This window comes from Filicampus tigris, chromosome 22 (genome assembly GCF_054856515.1).
Source record: "Filicampus tigris isolate MCC_2025a chromosome 22, RoL_Ftig_1.0, whole genome shotgun sequence".
NCBI lineage: Eukaryota > Metazoa > Chordata > Actinopteri > Syngnathiformes > Syngnathidae > Filicampus > Filicampus tigris.
Genome location: NC_141238.1, coordinates 7,218,107 through 7,242,254, shown reverse-complemented (window position 1 = coordinate 7,242,254; position 24,148 = coordinate 7,218,107). Strand labels below are relative to the sequence as shown.

The window sequence follows — 24,148 nt, the reverse complement described above, 5'->3', positions numbered from 1 at the left end:
GTTTGTCATGAGGAATTATCACAGTAGCTAAAATTAACACACGCACACACACATGCTGAAACGTGTGGCTTTTTAACTCTGGGCTGCAGTCCAGCTGGCACGGCGCTCGGCATGCTGGGTCGGCTGGTAACGGCGGGCCGAGCAAGGTGGAGGATGACATCGCTCATGGAGGCTGATTGACTGATGAGTCTTGTCTCCTTTCCTACTGCGGGGCTCAAGTTGAGGACGGGGGCCACACCGCCGGCTCGTGGCTGGCGAGGCGCGGGCGAACACGGGACGGTCAGAGGTCGTACAGTGACGGGTGAATATTTTCGGCTATCGTGCTGATGGGGATGTTTTGGTTTGACTCTCCTTGGTGCACAGCATAATCACAACTACAAACTCCTGATCTCTCTCACTCTCATCTGACCTTTATTTGCTTCACACTCACATGAACTGACTTTTGTTTTATCCAGGATTCTATCCTTCTGAAGTCATTAGCCTGCAATGTAGTGCGACCAAAAAACACCTTTACTGTACAGTTAATGGACACCCCTGTTTGCCTTTTGCAGCGATGACATAAGGGTCATAAAATACACACACTCAAACGCTAACACATGCGTAGTATGATGCACGCACACACACACTACTAAATACTACTACTACTACATAACGTGCAAATAGTTTATAAAGTATGTCAAAAGTAAAATTGTTACACTGATGAGTTTTTGTAAATGCATTGCTTTGCCATCAAAAGCACATTCATTGTCATTTTATAGCGGAAAGGTAAAAGTTATGACCGTAAAAGCCATTGTTGTGCATAAAAAAAGATCAGGCAGAATGTTCTGACACTCAAAAGGCTTACTTTTTTAAAATGGCTGCCATTGAAAGATGAATTAAGTTAATGGAATGAGCTATCAGAATATACTTCTGACAAACAGTTTACTTGATGAGGAAAATAAAATAACACCATTATCGTCTTCTAAAGAAGTGTTTTTAACGTCTGCGCTTCCGGCCCAGTTAAAGTGGACCTTTGACATCGATAGTCTTCAATGGCAGTGATTGAGTTCATTATACCTGGAACCCAAATCCAAAGTGGCTGGCCAGTCTGGGGACTGCAGGAGCTGGTTGCAAGTATTTGCACTTTCAAAAGTTAACACACAAGAAACACACGCTCAACTTTCAACATATCAATGCTACGCTTGCAAACGCGCATCTACTTTAAAGTCAAAGCTACAGAACCGTATAGGTTTTGTCATGTTGCTCTTTTATCTTTCATAATACTATCTCAACCCAACTCGAAGCTATTTAACACAATGCAGGCGCACACAGCACACGCTGTCAGTGTGCCTCCCATTTGCATAACTAAATTCACCTTTGGGCAATTTGCATGTTAATGAACTCGTGCTAATGCACTTGCTCGCGACAAATACACAGACAGAAGATAAGGGAGAGATAAAGAGATCAGAGAGACATTCTACGCACGCCGACAGAGTAGCTTGTCTTTGGAGGAGGTAGGGTGCCTGTGATGGCGTCGAACAAGGCAAACAGGAGTTTGCGCGAGTCGTTACAAGTGGAATAATTATGAGGGGCGGGCAGTGTAAAAAAAAAAAAAAAAAAATCCTGTCATTTTTAATCGAGAGCAATCGAGGCAATAAACACAGCGACTACTTCTGTGTTCAATTATTTTCTGCTGTGTAAGCAACGTCATTTCCCACAAAATGTATATGCTCTATATGCTGATGGAATTAACCACGGTTATTTATTTATTTTTTTAATGACTCACAGTCTCCTGAAGAATGGTGCTAAATTGGCATTGTTTTAAAAGCTAATGATCTCCACCCTGTGGTTTCAACAGCCACTAAACTTGAATGTGAATCCCCAGTTAATCTGTAAAACTGAGAAATTGTTTGTACTTTACAAGGTCTTTAACTACATGGGCATGCGGGTACAGGGAATGGTGGCGTGCCTTTAATTTGCATTTTGGTTTTATCACAGTTATTAAAACAGAGGGAAGGAGTGGCAGAGAAATCAGCAATATGTTGCCCATGCTGACCATTAACTTAGTCCTAACTCTCCTTAATAGGGCTGAACCATTTTGAAAAATTACCCAATTACAATTTTTTTTTTTCCTCAATATTTCTATTGCGATTTAATATGCGATTTTTCCAAGTTTTTTTTCAAGGTTCCTCTTTCCCAGCGCGTTTAAGTAAATTGCATTTTACTCTCCTGGGTGGTCAATTTTAATTCGGTTAATGGTTCAACCCTACTCCTTGACCATCTCCAAGGTCGAACATGAACACGTGATAGGATTGAAAATCCCAGTTTCACAAGCCAATCTTTTATCTGATAGGTGCTGCTAAACCAATTTGGAAAAGATGACAAGCCATTGAGACGCCCCAAAAAGCAGGCGACCTGTCGACAGCAAAGCGAAAAGCGATCGTGTAACACTAGACAAAGGCTATCAGTGATCTCATTAGGAGTGGTAATGTCAAACCAGCGAGGTAGAAAATGCCCGTGCCCTGGCTGTGATGACAGGGCACTTATGGAGTAAGACACAGCGGAACGTGCCGAGTCATATTTTTCGAGCCTTTTTGCTGGTGCTGTGCGCCCAAGCTTATAAGTGTCGCAAGGACATTGTTCGGCTTTGTCTTAATTTCTTTTCAAACCCACATTCACGGTCCAAATGCAAACAATCTGTTTTCATTAACACTGGCGCACACACACACACGTTTTCAAATACACACTCGCAAAGGAAAAACATGACCTGGACACACACACACACACACGCGCACACACACACGCATACACTCGGGAGTGTTGAGTTAAGTCCTCTCCTCGCCCTTACTGACAAAGAGGGTGACGGCATCGTGGGACATTGCAAGGTTATCCAATAGCATGGCCATTATACAAAGGCACGTTCCAATGAGACCTGCTTGAGGCATGAGTTTACCTTTTTTTCTAGAACTTAAAGAGTCTTTACCGCTGTCATTTAGGACAGCTAAAACAATGTTTCCCAACATTTATTGAGCCATATTTCAAATTGGAAACAAATGCTGTTGTGCTGTATTTTCATCATAGCATAGTAGTAGCTTCGATTGTCAGGACTCTCAGATTTTAGGACGTTTCAATAGCAATGCATTAGGGATGGACCAATTATGGGCCGGGCCGATTATCGGCACCGATATTTGGCTTTTTGACGAATAACGGCATCGGCCTTTTTGAAAACTCTGCTGGTCGATAATAAATCAATTTAAAAATGTGGAAAACAAAACAAAGATATGTGAAAATTTAACATTTCTGTCATTTTGAAGTTTTACTGTAGAAAACTACATGGAGCTACTGTTTAATTTTTCAGTTATCCTTTTTAACACCCCGGGTCCTTCCTGAGCTTTTTGTAATGGACTTTATAACAGAGATGTATATTGTCAAAAATGTCTTTAAATAATAAATAAATAAATAAATAAACATTATGCAAACCTGAAACATTGCTCAATAAACATGCTTTAAGAAGTTGCAACAAAGATAAGAGTAACATTTTCTTTTAACGCCAATATTTTCCTTTTTTACTGAAAATGAATATCGGCCCCAAATATCAGTTATCGGCCTCCTTGACTACTAATAATCAGTATCGGTATCGGCCCTGAAAAAAATCACATCGGTCTATCCTCTAAAATGCATGCAATGCCCCGTTTCTGTTGAGGCCTTTGTGAAAATAAGCTGCAGAGATACGATAAGCATGAGACTTACCATCAATCCTGCTGACCAGCTCCTCCAGGGCCTTGACTTTCCTTTGGATGCCCGGCTGTGCAAACGTGTAGTTGTCCTGGGAAGAAAGAGCAGTGGTCTGATGTGGTCAAGTGTCCATCATATGGCTAGGTCTTTAGAATAAACAACCATTCTCAAAGCAATACCCTTGACATGTATGAGAGGGGCTCGTGCAACAGATGCAGGCGAAAACGTAACCTCGCGAGGAATAAATACGGGGAGATTCGGCCAACACTCGGGCTGATTCAATCAAACAGAATGCCGTCATAGGAATACTTGTCATGTTTCCCAGTAATTTCCTGGAAAACATTGCTAAAATTGTTCCCTTGGTGGTCTGCAGCCAACTGAATATCCCCGACACAAAATGGTCCGGGATTTCACAATCCCCCCCGCCCCCGACGGTTCATTTTCTCACGGGAAAAGAGCAGCAGCCATTACAGGCTTGATGTGCTTGCCAGGTCTCGCTTTGCGCATCAAACACGCCACTCGAGCAGTCTATTAAAATCAGTGTGTGGCCTTGAAGACAAAGCGGGGAGCCGATTGTCTCGCGGGTGGCAAAAATGGAACATTAGATGGAATTAAAACGTGTACATTTGCAAAGACCGCCGTTTACACACGTGTCGAAAATGCAAATAAACCTGCGGTACACTTCAGGTTGTAATAATGACACGATCGCAAGGGTGGACGACTATGCTTCGTCAAACTTGCAGAATGTGCAGATGAGAAGGGCCTGTAAGCATTCTGTGGGCGACTCCAACCACACACACATACACACCCATTCACACACACGAGGAGGATTAAGTTTCCTTGAGGGGTCATTTCAGTATGGCCGGAGAACAGCTGATGTGGCAAACCATCCAACAAGCAGAGAGAGTGATGGAAAGAGAAAATGAGAAGGAGAGGAGAGAGAAGGAGGGAAGAAGGGAGGGAGAGGTGATTTAGGAATAAACAGCTCTAGTTGTCCTTCACGATCAGCAGAACGAAGGTGCGCGTGCGCATCCCCCTGAGCCTACTGGCGGTTGGCTTGGTAGAGCCATTCTGCTTTAGGTCCTTTTTTGGTATTCGATCTTTATTGGAATCAGTCTTCCCTGCTTATCAACTGAATGAGTCATCGGGCTCCAAATGAATAGTATGGAGCTAAGAAAGCATAAACCACACATTAGTACCCATTATACTTTGGTGTTAACAAATCAAGTGCATCAACAAAGCTTGTGGAGTTCCACAGGTGTCTGTCATTGAGCACTTTAACTTATCGTTTTTTTTTTTTTACGGGTCAGAGGAAAATTATGGGCAGAAAAATCCTGCAGCTACTGTTACAGCTCCGACACCTTGGCAGGCTCATGTCAGGGAGTCAAGGAGGCAAGCAAAGGCAAGCAGTGTCGCCATGACAAGTGTTTCTTTGGTTCTTGTGACCTGAAATGATTTGGATGGGCGCTTTTAAAGAATAAGAGGATGAATTCCCAAGAGCTATTTACTCAATCTACTAATTCATGAAGCCTCCTCCATCTATTTATCTGAATCACATTTGCCTTTTATAATTCCACTCTATTTTCCAAGTTCCATCCTCTTCTCCACTGGTGTTAATTTGGTGAGGTGCAGAGCAGGCGTTGGGAGTAATTACATTTGCATTATTGAGGCTGCTGGCTTTAATCAACTCCCCTTTCTCTTACTCTAACCTGCTTCTTGTTGTCCTGCTTTCAGTCACTGCAGCACATTTTCCCAGTTCTTCGTTTTTGTTTTTTGGTACAGTATCTCTCTACGGCGCAGCTCCTCACTTTGTGCTTGATTTTCCAATGCAATTCAATCAGGTTATCTCAGTTTAAATTCACAAAGACAAATCCTCTTCTCACGTTTCTCTTCAGTGCCTCCTGTCTCTCCTGAGACTTTCTTTACATGTCTTTCACTTACAAACAGCCACTGTTATTCTGTGTACAGTGTTTTTTTTTTTTTTTTTACTTGACCCATCTAGTCCAAAGTTGATGTGGCTGTCTTGACTGGTGGGAATAAACACATTTAACTATGAAGTTATGTTTCATTATTCCTGCAGAGCATTTCGTTATACGAATCATAGGTAGTGATGTTTAGAGCGATGGATCGGTTCAGAGAAACCCTCGTTCAGTCAGGGTTTTTTTTTTTCCCGTCCTGTTAGTCTCATTTAGATGGTCTTTTCTTCATTTCTTTTTGACCTTATCTCCTCAGTCTCTTTACATCACCCAAGCATCTCCTTTGTTTTACTCTCACCTTTTTTTTCCATCCCGTCCTGCTCCTTCAGGTCAACTCTGATATGATGCACCTTTGATCAAATAGGGCGCAGAGACGAAACGACTCTCCCATATTCCCCGATCTATGCGCTCTCCCCTTCTCACCAAATCTTGGCCTGTCGTAGAAACGGAACTGCCCACACACCAATCAAAAGGATCTAGCATACAAGCACGACGTTCTGCCAGGTGTCAAAAGCCTCTCCACTGGCTCTCAGCTGAATCAATAGCTCCTCTTCACCTCTAAAGTCCATTCTATTAGAGACAACAATGGCTCACACTGGACTCAGATTGCCTTCCATTGTGGCGCCCGATGTCTATCAGCGAGTTGGACAACAATGCGGCGAGCGGGCATGGCGTTTGTGTTGGTGAGCGGAAAAGAGACAGATGACAGGTAAAGATAAAGGCTTTACGATAATAGATGTGACGGCGTTGGGAAAGCGAAGGACAGTGCAGTTATCTGCTAGTGGTTTGACGCACGTGAGTGAGAGAAAAGAAGATTTCAGAAAACAGGTTGAGATAAAGACAAGACTGGATACAATATACGAGAGGGATTGAAGGATTTCAGTGAGCAATTGGTGGAACAAATTTTGTAGATCTGGATTGGCTGGCTCATATCTGGAATGGGCTCGCCAGGACTGGGTGACTCAAAGCTGGGCATCGTTTTCGTACGTTTTCGGAGGAGCAAATACATTTCTTTGGTGTTCTTCCTTTGTAACTTGTTCTATTAACAAGAACATGATTGTTTTTGATAAATGCCACCTTCTGCGTTACTTTTTTCGGACCAATTATTGGCTCGTACTGTCGAGATGCCCCCCATGTTCAGAAATTGGTAACCCAAAGAGTAGCCTGGTGCCAGAAAACGAACCCTTCTAGGGTATCTGCCATTTTAAGGAGGCAAATTCCAGTCTTTCGACAGAAAGATTTAAGACCTGTCTTTACTAAATGTGACCAGGAGGGGTGGGCGGATATTGGCTCAGTATTACATGACTGTAGTTCAAGAAATACGTAAAGTGAATTTCCACTCACATTCACACCTATGGGCAATTTAGAGTCTGAGAGTGTCAATGGGATTCCTGAAGGAGCCAATGACCAGCCTGCTTCGGTCTTGCTACCTTCTGCTCGACGTTAAGACGGCGGACCCCTGCTCCTACTCAACAGAGACCCCGTCTCTGGTTGGTACCACGGAAACAGATGGTTGCCTTGACAATGAGCGGGCACACATGGTTCTGCCTGCGCTCCAAATGAGGGCTTGGATACAGCTCAAACAAGGAGCAGCAGGAAAGGGAACTGTCAAGCCTTTAATCATTGGACACTGTATGCTACACATTTGTCAGGTCAATCAGTAACGGCATTTCATTTCATCATTTTGTATGCAGAGTTGTATGCCAAATTATGGCGTGAGATCTAAATCATTGAAGGAGGCCACGCTGCGCCCTTTATTACTCGATACTACCAGTAATATGTTCATATCCCAGCGTGGCTGTAAGCACCCCAAAAAAAAAAAAAATCCAATGTTCAATCTTTGGCTGAATGATACATTTAAAAGCCACGGCTCCAAAAGGCATATTCACAGAATTAGCATAAGAAACAGGTGTTCGTCAGGTTTAAAAACCAAGCACCCTCTGGGGCGTGCTAATTGTATAATGGACTTTTTGAACTTTTTGACTTGGTTTGCCTCCCCGTGAAATGGAGGTGAGATGCAAACGGCCACATATCGGATGCACTTTCAGCTGTCGTCTATGGATTTCACGCTGCGACATCACCATGCATGTTAATGACGGATTATAATTTGCAAATTGCCTTGGAATATTTTTTATCAACGGCATATCGACGGACAGACGCGACGGCTCCGTTTAAATTGATTGGAGATGTGGAACCATTGTAATAAGTTAAATTAGATAAGTTGTCTGCAAGTGCTGTCCAATTTAGCACCGTCCAAGAGTAATTAGCTGCTCGAAATACGAAGGGAAGACTGGGGCCGACTTAAAATAGCTCGATCAAATGGGCGCGCAGGCTAATCTGGATAAGATCTATTCGCATTTTGCAAATATTTTATCCTCTAATTAACTGTAATTCTTTGATTCTTCAAGGGTCTATCTGGCGAGAGGTAGAGTCATCTTATTGGATTAGATGACTTTACCGTAAAGACCAGACTATTTGAACGTGAGTGGAGAGGATTAGGTAGTTCAAACATGTTTGCGGGAGCTCAATGTTGCTACTGTCAGCTGCCAGTTTGATGTGGAAATGGGCTGCGCAGCACTGCGTGCTTATCTTGTTGATAGGCCCGGGATCACGCTCTCGCAGCAGTGTTTGTCTGTTTAACTATGCCTTCCGTGTCGGGCAGGACAGACGAGCGCAGGATGCACACGTCTGCCACTCAATCTGCCACTCACTGTAGACGTGCTCTAGTCCATTTCAAGAACAAAGTGAAACAGAACAATCAAATCAGCAGTTCCAAGTTGAAACGAATCAAAAGGTGAATAAACTAAATGGGAACTAAATTCTGGCCTACCTTGAGGGTGTAAAAGAAATAACGGTGAAACCCACATAGGTGTCATTATTGCTCAACAATAGCTATTTATACCATTTATTTTTTAGGTTAGTGTTGCGAGATAAATTTGAAATGATATCGGGTTTTGGGATCGTAGTTTACAGTATATTAACGGCCTGAACGGTAAACTTGGCAATTATAAAACACAATTTAGGAGGGGTGATAATTACTGATTTTTGCATAGCTCAGTCACGATTCCTCGAAAGTAACGGGGGTTTGCCGTAGCTACAAAATTAGATTTTTCACAAGAAAATTATGCAAAAGTGCAGTTTTATTGATGAGAACGGCGGGGGGAAAAAAAAATACAGCCACATTTCCCCAAATATTCAGCATTTTCGAAGGCATCTTTCTATTAGCATAGTGATACAATTAGCCTCAAACAAAACAGCGTGACAACTTTCTGCCGATGTACGAAGCGCTTTAAAGCCAATGAATAAATGTAATTACACAGACAAGACTCCCTTCCTCTCCACCCCTGAGACGCCCACCTTCAGGACACAGCGTAGTTTAATAGAGAATGTGAGCGGCTTGGAGACGAGGTCAGAGAAAGGATCGCCAACTAATTACGCTGCTGAAGCACTCAGCCTCCGCCGGATTGTTTAAAAAGCATTAGGGAAGGTGGAGGATGCAGAGAAAGCGGGGAGGGGGAGTGTGTGTGGGGGGGGGGGGGGGCAACACAGCTTCCCCGATGCATTGTACATAATTAGTTTGGAGCCAAGGTCACAAATAAACACAAGCATGGAGACGACAGCGTCCGTGCACACACAAAAGCATACACGCGGACACACACTCCATTCTTCTCTCTTACATCCTTGGCGCGCAACTTCAGCTTGCTCTCCGCTTTGCTCCCTCAGGAACAACACAGGCACAGTGACTATTAATTTCCAAAATGAATCGCCGACAAATTGACTGTAATGAATTAATGCTCGCACGCGCACAATCACCTTTGATGAAAGACTACAGAAATATATCACACTTTGTAATTTGGACGGGGAATGTGAAATTCCAACTATTGGAAGACTTTCTAAGTATCATATTTGTTTCCCAACCGTTATTGCTCAAAGGCACGTGTTTAAAAAAAGTCTCGTGGACACCATCAAAAATATGAAAAACTGCTTGTAACCCACAGAGCCAATGCTGGGTTATTTAGACCCACCATATTGGGTTGAGGATTTGATTTTCAACCCGATCTGCTGGGTCAAAAATAATGAATACAACCTTGGGTAAAACTAACCCAATCGGCTCAAAATCGTGAGTGGGTTAGGAAAGCAACCTAGCATTGTTTTGATGTGTAAAAAAATAATTAATTGTAACTTCTGCCATCTGGTGGAAGAGCATTTAATTGTTTGCAGTCAATCAATAGTTATCGGACCAAATTAACTCATTCACTGCCAGGCATTTTAGACCCTCTTTTACCCTAACATTTGAAGAAAATGGAAAAAGAACATAAATAAATTCCTGGGATTAAATGGCTGGACTGGGAAAAGACGTGTAAATTTGTCAATGGCAGTGAATGAGTTAAGTGAAACTTCCTGCGGCACAATGGCTGGGAATAACCGATTTAGAGTTCCAAGCTGTGTGCGGTGCCACAGCCACATTCTAGGACGAGCAGTAAATCAAATATCTTCCAGGGATATGAGAATGAGTACCAATGAGAAAGAAGAGCCCGGCAGCTCCCGCCTACTACCACAGTATCAAAAGCCCACACTGGAAGATCTTCCCCTCGGGCAGCGTGTAGGTGGAGACACTTGGAGATTCAGCATGTACAGTAAATTGGTGTGAAAGTGTGAAAGTGTGCGAAGAGAGTTCCCCCACTTATCTTTCGAACACACAATGACAGTACGCTTACCTGGATGCCGTCCAGCAGTTTGCTCATGCACCAGAAGCTGTCAGCCTCAATGTTCCTCAGAGCCTCTTCCTGGAGACTGGACACGTCAAAGTTTTCCACTTCTTCCTCTGGAGGAGGGAAACGAGGGAGAGTGTGAACAGAGTTCGAAATGAGGAGGATGGAGCGAGGGAAGGGAGGAGGGTATGGCAGAGCAATTCAAGTTTACTTGGTCAGCACGGGGCGCTATAATAAGCCCACTACACTGAAAAGGCCTTGCAAGAAAAAAAATAAAAATAAATAGAGAGAGTGGGAATGAGGGATAGACAGCCTGGTAATAGAAATGGTGCTTAAAAAGGAAGAGCGATGGTGAGAAAGGGCCCTCTGATGCGGACGTCACAAAGCAATTACGAGTCAGCGAGGACCGATTAGAGTCGAGCTTTGCAAATGATCAATCAATTGTTGAAGATGTTTAAAAAAAAATGGCTCCACGGGGAAGGAAATATTCAAGCACGGCGAGTCCCTAGTCAGTCCTCTTAAAGTGGGCGACTACAACAGTGGGTGGCATCACACGTCATTAACGGCAGTCGTGTGTGACGGACAGCGTGGGGCTTTGACAGAATTCTGACAGCCAGTGGAGAGCAGATGAGACAAGACTGATTAAGCATGATCGAGAGTGGACCAGAACGCAGCACACCGGCCGGCCAGACGGGAACGGAGGAGGGAAAATGTTTAGGCAGTTGTTGGCATCTTTCGGAGAAATGTTCTGCAGTTTTTGCCAGAGCGACAGAATTGTACGACGCGACGCGTATGTCGAGGGGGAGGGGCGCCGGGGTCTGGCTGGTAGCTCTGCTTGGTATCCTTGGCAACCTGGGTGGAATGTAGTTTGGTTTGTAATGGGTATGCGCCGTCTGACAGAATGACAGACAGGGAGCTGGAAGCAGGCCACAGCTACAAAGCCACTAACAATTCCACTTTATGGAAAGTGTGTGCATGTGCATAAACCCTTCCCGTATCATTGACTCGCCATATCAGCGCCAAGCGCCGTAGCAAGCTATTCCATGTATTCGGACCGGCATTCAAATCACGCAATCGGTTGCCGTTTCAAAAGACCGCCAAATATCCAAAAGTCCGGACACTTTGCTGTGCTCCAAAACGTGAACTTTGACGGGAGCAGATTAGAAGGGATGTCTGCCACGAGTCCAACGGTTGCCCTGGAATTGGGCAAAGCTCATCACAACACAGGAAAGGGAGGAGAAGACTGAAGCCGTGAACTGGGACCGACTCCGCTGTGACGACCATGAGGCAACAGTGCCCCCTGCGACGGCTGGTGGAAAACCAAACTGAGTGGATGAATGTCAAAAAAAAAGGAAACAGTTGAACCTGATGTCATTAGTTAAATTCACAGCCCGGCACTTCACAAGCAGCCCCGGCGCTTGATGAGGCTCAAAGGAAGCTTGTCACCATGCACTTGATCCACCGGCAAAGTGGGAGTATTGTTGGTCGTTCCATCATCTAAGAAGCGACACTGGCATGAAAAGAAGAGAAAACTAGAGAGTCGGCTTCTAGAAAAGCAAAAGATGTTGATTGGTTTTTGCCTGGCCCGAAAAGTCCGCAACTGCTTTCAATTCTGCTCTCTCCCATATTACGATGCAATGCAATTCTCGCCGAGGGTGACTTTGGAGCTGTGCCTTTACATAAAGGAACAGCTGACAACTCTCTGTGTCTGGAATTTGATCTCAGTCTCTGTAGGAATGCTTTACAAATAGGAAGCTGGGGAATTTAAGGACGCGCTCGCAAGCGAGAGTCTCAGAGAGGCTTTTTTTTTTTTTTTTTTCTCCCCCCTTGTGAGGTATATACCGCCCAAAATCGGTGGTTACAAAGTATTTTAAAAGGCGCCCCAAATTTAGGGAAGACATTTGGTTATGCTAAAGCAGAATTGCTGTAGTATGGACAACAATGCACATGGGCTCCTCAGTTTTTGACAGAGTGTGACAGTGACGCTGCTCAAACTAGTTCCTTGAGTGACATTTGAATCCTCGAAACCGCATGCCAGGCCCTGGCTTGGCTCATTTGCGAAGAAGCCAATGGATGGCAAACAGGTACAGGAAAATAGATAGAGGGTCCACGGGATTTAAACCAGTGTAACACTCCAAAGACATTCACTTACAGTAGTCTTTCCATCATTCATTATAATTAATTTCCCACCCAAGTCTTTGACATTATCCCATCTCTCCAAGCTGTTACTCCCCTCTTCGACTCGCTCTCTCTACCGGACACAGATCCACTTTCCTGCCAAGCCCCAGGGCTCGTTTCCTGTTTGTCGTGGCGCAGGGTGGGTGGGGGTGCGGGGGGGGGGGGGGGGGGGGCAGTTCAACATGTCCAGCGAGACCGACTGCTTGACTGCAGCCAGCTGTGAGCACTTGGCATAGCCTGGCACGCAGCGCCGGGTCACACCTCGGGAGACCGGGCGCCGGCGCCGACACGCACGCTCACAACCAGCGTGGCCATCTGCCCTCTGCGACTACAGGCCACAAGGTAATGTGATGGAAGATGATATAAGACCTAATTTAGCATGATGTAACCATAAAGTGAGTGTGCATGTTTAAAAAAAAAAAAAAAAACATCCTGCTTGACAACGTTCTGCTGGTTCAAATTAATCACCAGCAATGCCATGTTGCAAGAGAGCGCCGCCGTTGTTTAAACAGAATTTCACCATCCATAAGATTAAAGCAAGTGGTGCAGTCATTACTTGTGATTTACAGCGGCGGCTCGGGATTAATCCAATTAATTGAATGACTTTCTATTAAGGCAAAGATTCTAAACATGTTACAATCTCCCTGCCACCTTCAAAGTGCAAGAGCTGGAGGCCTAACATTTGCAGATGAGACACACATGCAAACCCTCTGCACCTCGCACTGGGGGTTAGGCAAGGCAGCCACAGCGCAATTAGTGCCATAGCACCAACGTTAATGAGAGAGGATCATTTTTCCAGAGGTGGCATTCAAGCTGTCGCATCATTAGGAGGCGAGTCAACTGGCAAGACGGGGTGTCACCAACACATTGACTCATACATGTGATGCAGGCAATCGCAGCAGGAGGTTGCCATGAGATTAGGCTGACAATAATGAGAAGAAACACAGGTTGGCGCTGGCGGGGGGGGCGGGGAGGGCCGCGAGGTAGCAAGATGAGGTGTGTTTGTAAAGTCTTCCTCAACTTGAGAGGATAATCTCGACTCTCGAGAGAAATAAGCTGATTAATTTTATGCACAGAGAAGCATCTCGTTTCCCCCCCAAAAACCTGTCAATTGACCTTTTCGCTAAGCCAGACACCGGAAATACGGACTGGCCAATCACAGCGCACCACGTTGATATATACATGTAATTTTTTTTTTGTACATTTCCTTTTAAAATCTAATCACGATGATACAATGTGCTCAAGCTTTATTTATTAACTACACAATATATATATATATATATATATATTTTTGTCTATGTTAGCGTATTCTGATAGGCAGAACAATTAACTCAACCACTGCCAGCCCTTTTACCTATTTTGCCGGCTGTTTTAGATCTATTTTTGCCAAATTCTTTCATGATTTCAATAGTAAATAGAGACATAACCAGCTTTACAAAAACGTTGCTCCTTAACCCATTCACTGCCATTGACAAATGTACTCGTCTTTTCACCATGCAGCCATTCAATCCCAGAAATGTATTTATCTATTTTTTAAATTTTTTTAGGGCTGAAAATGTCTGGCAGTGAATGAGTTAATGTCATTGTCCTGTAATGTCCATCTTGATTTATTTTGGATTATTTTCTTGCGCCAGTTTGACGTGGACGTCAACTTTGCTGCCTGCTTCTGAAATCAGGTTTGCACCCAAAAGCGCGATAACATTTCACCAGGGAGTGGGGCCATTGTAAGCCCAGGTCGGTTCAGAAAACTTGTCAGCGTTAGCAACCGTAACCAACGGCGGGCAGATCATCGTATACGGTCACTCCATGCTATCGTTTGGTACTTCTTGGGTGCGACAAGCTTATCTAACACCATATTCCAAGTCTCAACCCTTACTAGTAATAAAGAAACCCTTGGGCCACAAAATCTCCCATTTTCTGCGCGATAATGCCCATGCACCAAACGGCAGGCGCCAGAGCTCTTGGCAAGATAATGTAAATCCTTGACGAGAAATGGAATACAGATATTAATACCATATCTGGCGCAGGCACATAATGACCCACTTACCCTGGGGTGAGATTGTTTCTCGGGAGAAGACGCTTTAATGTTGAGTAAGGCTACCACATCATGTTAATTGAGCGGCGCAAATATCTCTAATGCTTGCCGCGCTCCCTGGAACACGCTGTCATATTGGCCAGCGGCACGACATATACAATTCCAATTGATTCCGCATGTCATCGAAATCCGGTCACCATAGTAATGTCAAGAGAGGGAGGGGGGGGGGGTAAAAATAGAGCCGGGTGTGCATTATTGCACAGTGTTTACCGCAAGACAGAAAAGTGAAGTGCCACAAAAGTGGATAGATAGTCAATCGCTTATATAGGTCATTCTAAAAAAAAAATTACATATTGTGATAAAGTTCATTATTTTCCATAATGTAATGATAAAAATTTATCTTTCATATATTTTAGATTGATTGCACACCAACTGAAATATTTCAGGTGTTTTATTGTTTTAATACTGATGATTTTGGCATCTCAAAAAATGTGCATATCATGAAAAGGTACTCTAAACGCGCTATTAACCTAATCATCTGAATCAACGAATTCACTCCAAACACCTGCAAACGATTCCTGAGGCTTTCAAAAACTCCCAGCCTGATTCATTACTCAAAACCACAATCATGGGTTATTAATGACAACGGTCATATGCTGCATTTTCTTATATGTTTACAGTAACAAAAACTGTCCAAAAAAAAAAAAAAAAGTTATTTTAGCTTGTTTTTCTGACACAAATGCAGTAGGTCAATCTCTTTATGATGTTCATTTCCAGCTTAAGCATAATAAATCAGCCTCCATAATATACCGGGCACATTTGGGAGCTGACGAGAGTTTCTTGAGATCCTGCTAGTGAAGTCCATTAAGTCATTACCGTGTGTAATCTGCGGGTTTAGTTGGGAATAAAACACATTAGGGGAACAGCGGTACACGGACATTATGCAGAGCAGCAGACACGTTTGAGGATACGAAAAGTGAAGCTGAAGGGCGATGAAATGCCTCAGTACAGTTGGATTTAATGTGTGTGTGTATGTGTGTATATATATATATATATATATATATATATATATATATATATATATATATATATATATATATATATATATATATATATATGTATTTTATTTTTTTATTTTTTTTGGGCATCGTCACCACCATTTATGCAGACACATTTATGCAAATCATCCTCCGTGAAATGCCTTTACGGCCATATATACGACAATTTGTGACGCAAGCGACCCCACTGCGATGATTGTGCCGGTTGCATCCGATTGCATCAGGTCAAGCGCGAGGCATCCAAAGATAAAAACATATTTTTCTGTCCCAATCAAGTGGCAGTGACAGAGGGGGGAGCGAGAGCGACGCAAAGAGATCTGAAGCTTCTCGTCGAGTTTCAATTTTAAGGCTTTTTATAGTCAAGTAATTAACTTACTCTAAAAATATTCAATAGACGCTTATGATTATTCACAGTAGATAAATCACTCTTTGACAGAACTATTTCTACACAGAATTTCTGAGCCCTATTGCTTTTTATCAGAAGGAATGATGATCATATCTGCTTGCACTGAGGGAAAGGGCCAGATCGATTGAGTTACAGATCTATGGATCATGTTGTGAAGCCAGGACTTGAAATAACCTCAAATTCCACTTTTTTTGGGGTCTTGATTTTGAAAGTGCAATCCAGCAACACAACCGCACATCAACCACAAGCTATGACCAAAAGGAGGTGCAAATTGACCGCGACGGAACAACACACCAACAATGCGAATACTATAAAGTGATATGAGAAGACAGACATTGCGGCGATTGATGGGTGAAGACGGAGACTTGAGGGTCAAAACTGCGCGGCTGATTCAATTTCGCCTGGTCCCAGTCCTATTACTTAACTCCAGAAAAAGGGTGATTGCATTCTAAAGCCTATACAGTAGAACACTGCAGCGAGGCAAAGCTCGGGTTGTGAAGGTAATACAAATGGCGAGGGGAAAAACTGGGGGAAGACAATGCTTTCACAGAGTCAATAATCTCACTGAATCATTAAAGATGGAGGAATTAGAGTAAGTAAAAGCAGATAAGCAACAAGCAGAAACGGCAACATGGAGCCAGTCATAGCCATTAAAACAGAAGGCGAAAACAAGCATCCAGGCTAGCTAGAATAGATCGACGTAGAGTAAATAACAGGAAGGATGTCAAGAAGGAAGACGGCGTGGGAGAAACGTGTCAACGTCCCTTTTTTTTTTTTTTCTTTTCAAATGAGCTCATTCACATTCAATATAGCTTCTTTGGAGAAGGCTATTATAATAATCTGGTGGCTATGAAATTAATGTACAATCATCCAAGTCGACGGCTCGCTTTTTAGCGCTTTCATCAAAATAAGTTCCAATTCAGTGAGGTGTAAAGATTTGAAATTTAGGGGGCAAAGGGAGCACTCCGAATACTCTGTCCTCACATAGCCGAGATTCCAGACGCATTATGTGGACTTACAATCTTGGGTCAAGCCTTTTTTGTGAAGGGTCAATCGGGCCATGCGCTAGACTAGTCAGATCCCGCTGAATTTTCCAGCAGAGGCTCAGAGGAGATGAAGTAATGTGTGGAAACAACAGTGGGCAAAAAAATGCAACGACAATATAAAGCAGCCGCATGGATCGACTGAGTTAATGGCGCTGCGGACCAGATGATCCAAGTGGAAGCTGATGAAAGGAAATTTGTGCAGACAGACTTCAGCCTTAAGTATGTCGAGTATTACAAAGGAGAGGCACTGGTTAAACTGACGCGAGGATTCCTGCGATCTGCCTTTTGTCCATCTTCTGCCAGTGTTTAGCTGCGCGGCAGAGTGACTGCTAATAATATTGGTCGACAGTGCGCTTACATGGACGTCGACCGCAACCAGCCTTTGAAAGCGTTGACCCAGAAGCTCGGCAGCTGGTACTCACCTGTCACTTCGGCGGGTTCGGCAGAGCAGTAAGTGACCACGCCGCTCTGTGCATTGGACGGGCTGAAACTCCAATAGACGGCTGGAGTGTAATTGTGTCAGATTGGAGCCAATGACACGAGACATTTTACTTGGGTCCAAAAATAAAACTTTTAAGAGTACGTGACAGTCATTGTGTCTTTTACAGAACAGCTCTCTCACAAGGTCATGCAAAGTATGATTACCTTGAAGCAATTCGCTCCTGTCTTGTGTGTCATTACCGTGATGTAGATGCAGCAACAGCACATTGCGGGGCCTGACGGATATTTGGACTCTGGGAGATTACTGCAATTTATTCAAGGTGCGCGATATCAAAAGAGGGCAAAAGGATATGTTCAAGCCCATTAATGATTGATATATCATAGCAACTCGATAGATGAATAAATTGGCCAATCGTTAGGCTACTTCTGACTAATTTCATGATTTCAGGGTGACCCCCCCTCAAAAGAAGCATCATCCATAATTTTGGTCCCGGGCACCCACCAGGAACAAATTGTTTTTTTGTTTGTTTTTTAAAGGAATGTACCAATTCCACTCAATTTAGCAGAGATTAAAGGGATCGGTCGAGGCTTTCTGGTTTAAAACTGTTCAGTTTGAGCTCCTTCAGCTACTCTTGTTTCTTAACAAGCGTCTGACAAATATCCAAAGATTATCCGACTTTGCAGATGGTTCTTCACCTCGGTCAAAATATGCGCTCCTCCGAAAAGAATATTGATCACGGCACGAGGGGAGCAAACAGCGACGCTAACCGCTTCCTGCCAGCTGTGACAAGTGTTGCTTCAAAGTGCAGAATGGTGACAGGATACACCAGGCCACTCATCTCCCCGGCTGATAGCGACGACGCAGCGCCCGCCATCTGACAGCATGTGGGCACTTTCGCAGTCACTCATTTTCTCAAAGATCTTGTTTTGCTGCACTGTTGTTTATCCTGCTGTCATTCCCAGAGACGTCAGGCTTCTGCCTCTATTTCCTCCCCTGTCATTTCGAGTCGCTCCCTCGCCCCGATCTCGCCTCAGCGTGGATCCATACGTCGACACCGGCATGCAGATTGGAATATGGATCCGGTGTCCGGTCAATTAACGCCCGGCTGGCCTCGCTCGAAGCCCTGTTGTGGCCCATGCTGACCCAAACTTCTGGCCGACGAATGGCGCGAGCCGAAAAAGACGAAAGCCAACACAATGGCTCGCAAATTGGAAATGAGAACGGTAGACGCTTTAAATCAATTTCCTCTTTGAAAAGAGCGAAAGCAGCGAAATTGCTTCCCACTCCAGGTGGATAAACACAAACGTTCCCTGTGGTCTCGGACGCACTATTTTTTTGTGCCATCCGGACGGACAAATTATTACTAATTATAAACTAGAATGTGACTCATGTATGTTAGCAAAATTTGGCATGCAAAATGAATTGAAACTGGAAGAAACCAAAAAATAATCTTGCCATTCCAATACATTTGGAGGGAACTGAGGAAAAACATTAAAGGGGTGTTCAGGGTGAATGTCACACTTCCTACCGGCTCGCGACAAGAAACGAAACGAGCCCCACCTAACGAGAGCTTTGGCTCTTTTGCCTGGCCTTGACAACAACAATAACTCGCACGAGTTGCCTTGCGGCACGACAAAAAGGTTTGTTAGTTGTGCCTGTTGGTCGCAGCCCATCAGCGCACGTTGACGCACACGCACAGAACAGAGACGCGGCGTGCCGCTTTGAAGCCCCGGTCTTGGTTCACGCCCACGGAGGCTGGCGGAACAAACGGAGGAAGGTGGAGATTGATAGAGTTGAAGGAAAAAGCAAAGAAGAAAGGATTTCATGATGAAAGCGTGGAGCAAGGAGTACACATCACTGACACGCACAAATATTCTGGATTAAGGATGCGCGATACGACTTTCCATCGGGCACAAGTACCTACATTTGAGTACCCGCCAATACCAAATACGGACACTTGATGATGTCATTACAGTTTGCAATAGGGATGAAAATGTGTTTTATTTCACATTGTCGCTGCTTTTGCCGGAATGGCTTTTAGTGAGTTCGCAACTTCCCTCCCATATGTTCAAGGTTGTACTGCAGCTGCTCTATACCGCAGTGCTAAGTGCTGAAATAATTCAAAGTAAAAGTTGTAACAAATGGGGGGTGGGGGGGGGGGATTAAAATAGCGACTCCAAAATCTCCAACCTCTTGCGTGCTGGCTTGCACTTAAAGTGGGGCCCTAATGTGTCTGTGACAGTGGTTGGTGCATGCGAGGTCCCCCTCAGAGGATCCCAATTTGGTACTTCTATTTTGAACGGCTCTGAAACGCCGAAAAAGTCTGAGAAAACAAATTGAAGCAGATTAACACTACCAAAAAAAAAAAAAAAAAAAGCAGATTAAAAATTGAACATCACCGTCAAACGCAAATTCTGACCCTGAATGTTGCTGAGCCCTTTGTGTAATCGCATTTTATATGCTGATATTAAAATATATGTTTGAATCTCTCAGCTGCTTAGAGAAGGCAATTTGAGGAGAACTATTTCCACAGAAGAAATTTCACTCGGGAAAATAAGGTAGAGAAAGCGTTCTGAGGTGGCGCTGAGGCGTTTCGAAGAAAGACAGTCTTTAGAGCCGTGGTGTTCGTTCCCTGTGACCTGCGCTGATGAAGCAGTAAATGAACCCTGAGTCTTTCCAGCTAGGAAAGGTGAAAGGTGCTTCTATGAACTGTGAACAAGGGGGGGGGAGCCACTTGCAGCAGAGGGTTGTTAAAAAAAAAAAAAAGAAAAAAAGAAAAGAAAAGATGACTGACACAAAATGAAGCCGAAAATGGAGCTACTCACCGATGTACTCAAAGACGTAGACCACGAAAAAGGGCGTGACCAGGTCGTTGATGCCTTGCACGTAGCCGCTGGCCGGGTGGCGGATGGCCCAAATGAAAAGGATCCGTTCAAATATCTAAACAAGAGATACAGCGTCAACAATTGCCTCTTCATTGTCATAAAAAAAAAAATTTAAAAAAAAAACATCAGTCAGTGTAAATTTGTGAGGCATGCAAGGGGGGACGCTTGTGTGCAATAAGAGCAATATGAGGCGTGCCAAGCTTGCAAAAAGAAATGCAATTAAATAGGAAGAGCATTGCTTTGCAGTGGGAATCTGTCTGAGAAAATAATAATAGAAAAAAAGTTGTCGTACCAGCAACAACAATCTAGCAACCCTAGCACTGAGGGGGAGAAAAAATATGAAATAACCTAGCAACTAAACAGATTAGATTTTTTTGTTGTTGTTTTTTTAACAGCACTATTTTTGTTGTCGTTCAGCCATGGCCATTCCTGTTTATTTTTATTTATTTTGGCTCACGTCGCCCGTTTGAGTGGTCCGGCATTTGCTGTCAGTTCGGGTGAATTAGAGGCGGCTGGATGCTGGGTTTGTTTTCCTCGCGCACAAATGGATTTCCACCGAGGTACACATACATCTGCTAGCACCTTTCCCGCATCATACCCATCACGCCCCCCCCCCCACCCCCATATAGGAGAGTATGTCATGTTGCTGTCACTTTCCAAAATAACCTCATAGCTCATTGTGTTAGGGAAAACACAGACATGGTGACATGCTTTTTTCTCTTTTTTTTTTTTCTTTCTTGGTTTATTTAAATAAGTCCAATCACTGTTAAGGCAGTCAGGGGTGATTGTTAGATGTAGCTCTCCTCTGGTCTACCCCCTTACCTGCCTCCACACCTTTATCAAAGCCCCATCCATCAAACAGAGAGGCGCTGGTGCAGGGGGTGGGGGGGGGAGTAATGGCACTTTTCTTTTCAAAATCTGACATGCATATTTCACACTGGCTCCTACACACAGAAGAGCTTCAAGTGAAAAAGCATCAGCCCGCTGCCCACGCAAAGATGTATTACGGGCAAATAAGCCAACCTTTGTATGTAAAAGACACAAAACGAGCACCTTCAAATGGAAGCTAATGTTGTTATCTTTTTGTTTAAAGCAGTTTTCTCTCCCTCAAAGTTTTATGAAAGCATTTCCAAAGCCACTTTTGAATCGGCGAATCCAAATAGACGCAGTGTCGTAGAAGTGCATCTTCAGGTTGCACATACGACGATTTGGAAAAAAACCCAAAAAACATTGGCTTCATTTCAATCGGTCGGTAGGCTATTTTTTTTTTTTACACGTCTATTTCATTTATTTATTTCGTGTCGAGATAAGTTCAATGCTGACATGAAATTGTTTCATGAAAATTGAAAAGTGGAAGTGATAAAGCATCATTGTTTGAATCTGACTTGTGACTTACTGACTCATGTTTACACCGCACTTGTTTGGAAGAATTTTGTGAACGCTTTTATGAAGTTACTTCTATTCTATTGCTATTTCAAGTGGATAAATAGTCTTTCATATTAATTAATACATTTTCTAAAAGTACGCTAAACCGATTGTAGGTTCTAACGTTTTTTTTTTGTTTTTTTTTAGATCGATAGTTTTGGATTGTTGCCATCCAATATAAACAGCCATTGACGTTTGCTGCCGTTGATTCGAGTGGGGTGGGACGAACTGCATGTTCTGAGCTCCTATTTTAACTAAGTCGCATAGGCCTGGACGTAGCCAAAGCAACTCCCCGCGCCTGCTTGCAGCTAAGTAGCGCACTCCATTTTCCCTCAATTTCTTGACTGATTATCATGGCCACCCCTTAATGAATACTAATAAATCCTCATCTTGTCTGCATTCGAAATGTTTCGACACAGCAATCCCATAACTGGCTATCAGTATACCGCAAACTCATCAGACTGCTTGAAAACAAACCGAACACAAACACTTAGGTATCACTTATGAAATCCCCGCAGAAACGCTTCAATATCCCGCTCCGCCTGAAATGGAGCAGACTGTTGACTGCCTAAATTTCACCGAGCCCCGCGAGGGGAGGCGGGGGAGGTCGGAGGGGGGTTGCCTGCCGCAGAAACAAACAACTGAATGAAATGAAGCAGAGGTGATTTTCAGGTGGCACTGCAGCAAGCATAACCATATAAAAAAAAAAAAAAGGCCCTTTGGAGTCTGTTGCATCGTGATACATATGAGGGGAAGCGCACGTGTTGGGGTGGGGGGGGGAGCCGGAATATTTCAAATCAGTGCTTGTGGCTTTCATTTTGCAAAAAGGGAGAGCTCTGGCAAAGGGGGAAAAATGTGAGGGGTTGTATAAAGGGACGGATGGGGGGGGGGGCTTATATGATGTATATCATCATACAGACGCTTCATGGTTGATGTTTCCCAGCCTTGAGTTGTATTCTTTACAACAGAAGGGCAAAAGGTACGTGCTGTGTGACTGCAACCGCTAATGCGCTTCGACTTTGTTTGTGTACTGATGAATGCTAATATGGCACCTCGCTCGCCTTCATTGGCGCAAACACAAAAGTGGTGCAATACACCCGTGCATATGCCTTAATGAGCGTTAGTGTGTGCATGCGCACGTGTTTATAGATGTGTGTGTGTGTGTGTGTGTGTGGTCTTGGCAACCTCATTAGCCACAAGCCTCGTTTTTATTCCCTATGAGGCCGCTGGTTCTTAAATTTGTCTTTTGCGCAGGGGAACAAAACTTCTTATCAAGACCAATAAATAACCTATTAGATAAGGGCTTGAGCATCTTAGCTTAGAAGTTTGGCGCCTTGGTTTGTGTTTTACTATGAATGGTTATTGTTTAATTTAAGGGCTTTGATATTTAACTTTGTTGCAGCCTTGCCAAGAAGTTTATGAGGCCACTTTTGCACTGCGTGGTACTCGGTGTGTCGCTCTCACTAGTTTTTGCAGCGGGACTATTTTGGAGTGGAAAACAAATGGGCCCAAACCAAGGCGAGCTGGGTGGAGCCAAGCCGGTCCCGCAATGGCGGAATTTTTTTTGTATTCATTGATTCCTTTGTTTTTCCCCTCAGAATTGAGTGATTCCATATTTTTTCTCCATCACTTGGTCTATGTCTGCGATCCGCTTTTTTTTTTTTTCTACAAATTTAAACAACCAAATGAAGATCCTCCGAGACTGCTGATTCCATAATTATTGCCTGGGGTTGTATGAAGTGAAAAAGTGTCCCATGCTGCATTCCTGCCTGGCAACAAGGGCTTTTCTATCCTGTTCTGAGGCATATTTAAAACATTTTATTTTCATCTTCATGACTACAGTACATTTTTTCAACGTTTCTGCCCTAAATCAAGAGGGCAAAGAATGATGTTCGTGCAAGGGGTAAGAGTAGGGAAGGGGCTTGTCTCACCTCTTGGACAGAAGCTTGTTGAAAGAGAGGAATAAGAGGATTAGTTCTCGGTATGTCAATGTGAATCTGCAGAGAGAGAAAAGGGAGAAACAAAAAAAGACAAACTGAAGCAACGGGCAGGTTAGCACAGATCAGACGGCGGACGGGGGCGACAGTTAGTGTGGCTCGGCGTCCTCGATTGAAGGCGCACTAATTTCAGAGTGCACCCCAGCGGGTGAGCGACATGGCAGGCGGACAGAACCGTCAGAAGGGAGGAACAAAAAAAAAAAAAATGGATGCAGGTCAGCGGTTGGAGCCAAGCCCACTGAGACAGTCCAGATTGTGGCAGATTTTTTTGTTT

At 43.8% G+C, this 24,148-nt stretch overlaps 1 protein-coding gene across 3 annotated transcripts in view; it reads right to left on the bottom strand.

Moving 5' to 3' along the window:
- tbc1d22a (TBC1 domain family, member 22a) overlaps positions 1-24,148 on the bottom strand; it is a 79,447-nt gene that overhangs the window by 31,440 nt on the left and 23,859 nt on the right. For 2 of the 3 annotated variants that reach the window (XM_086021720.1, XM_086021718.1), the window contains 4 exons: positions 23,809-23,874; positions 20,393-20,507; positions 10,409-10,515; positions 3,730-3,805 (listed from right to left, as the gene is read on the bottom strand). In XM_086021720.1, the coding sequence (XP_085877846.1) occupies positions 3,730-3,805; positions 10,409-10,515; positions 20,393-20,507; positions 23,809-23,874 (364 nt within the window). The remainder of the gene's footprint in view (positions 1-3,729; positions 3,806-10,408; positions 10,516-20,392; positions 20,508-23,808; positions 23,875-24,148) is intronic. The other variant, XM_086021719.1, reaches the window with a different exon arrangement.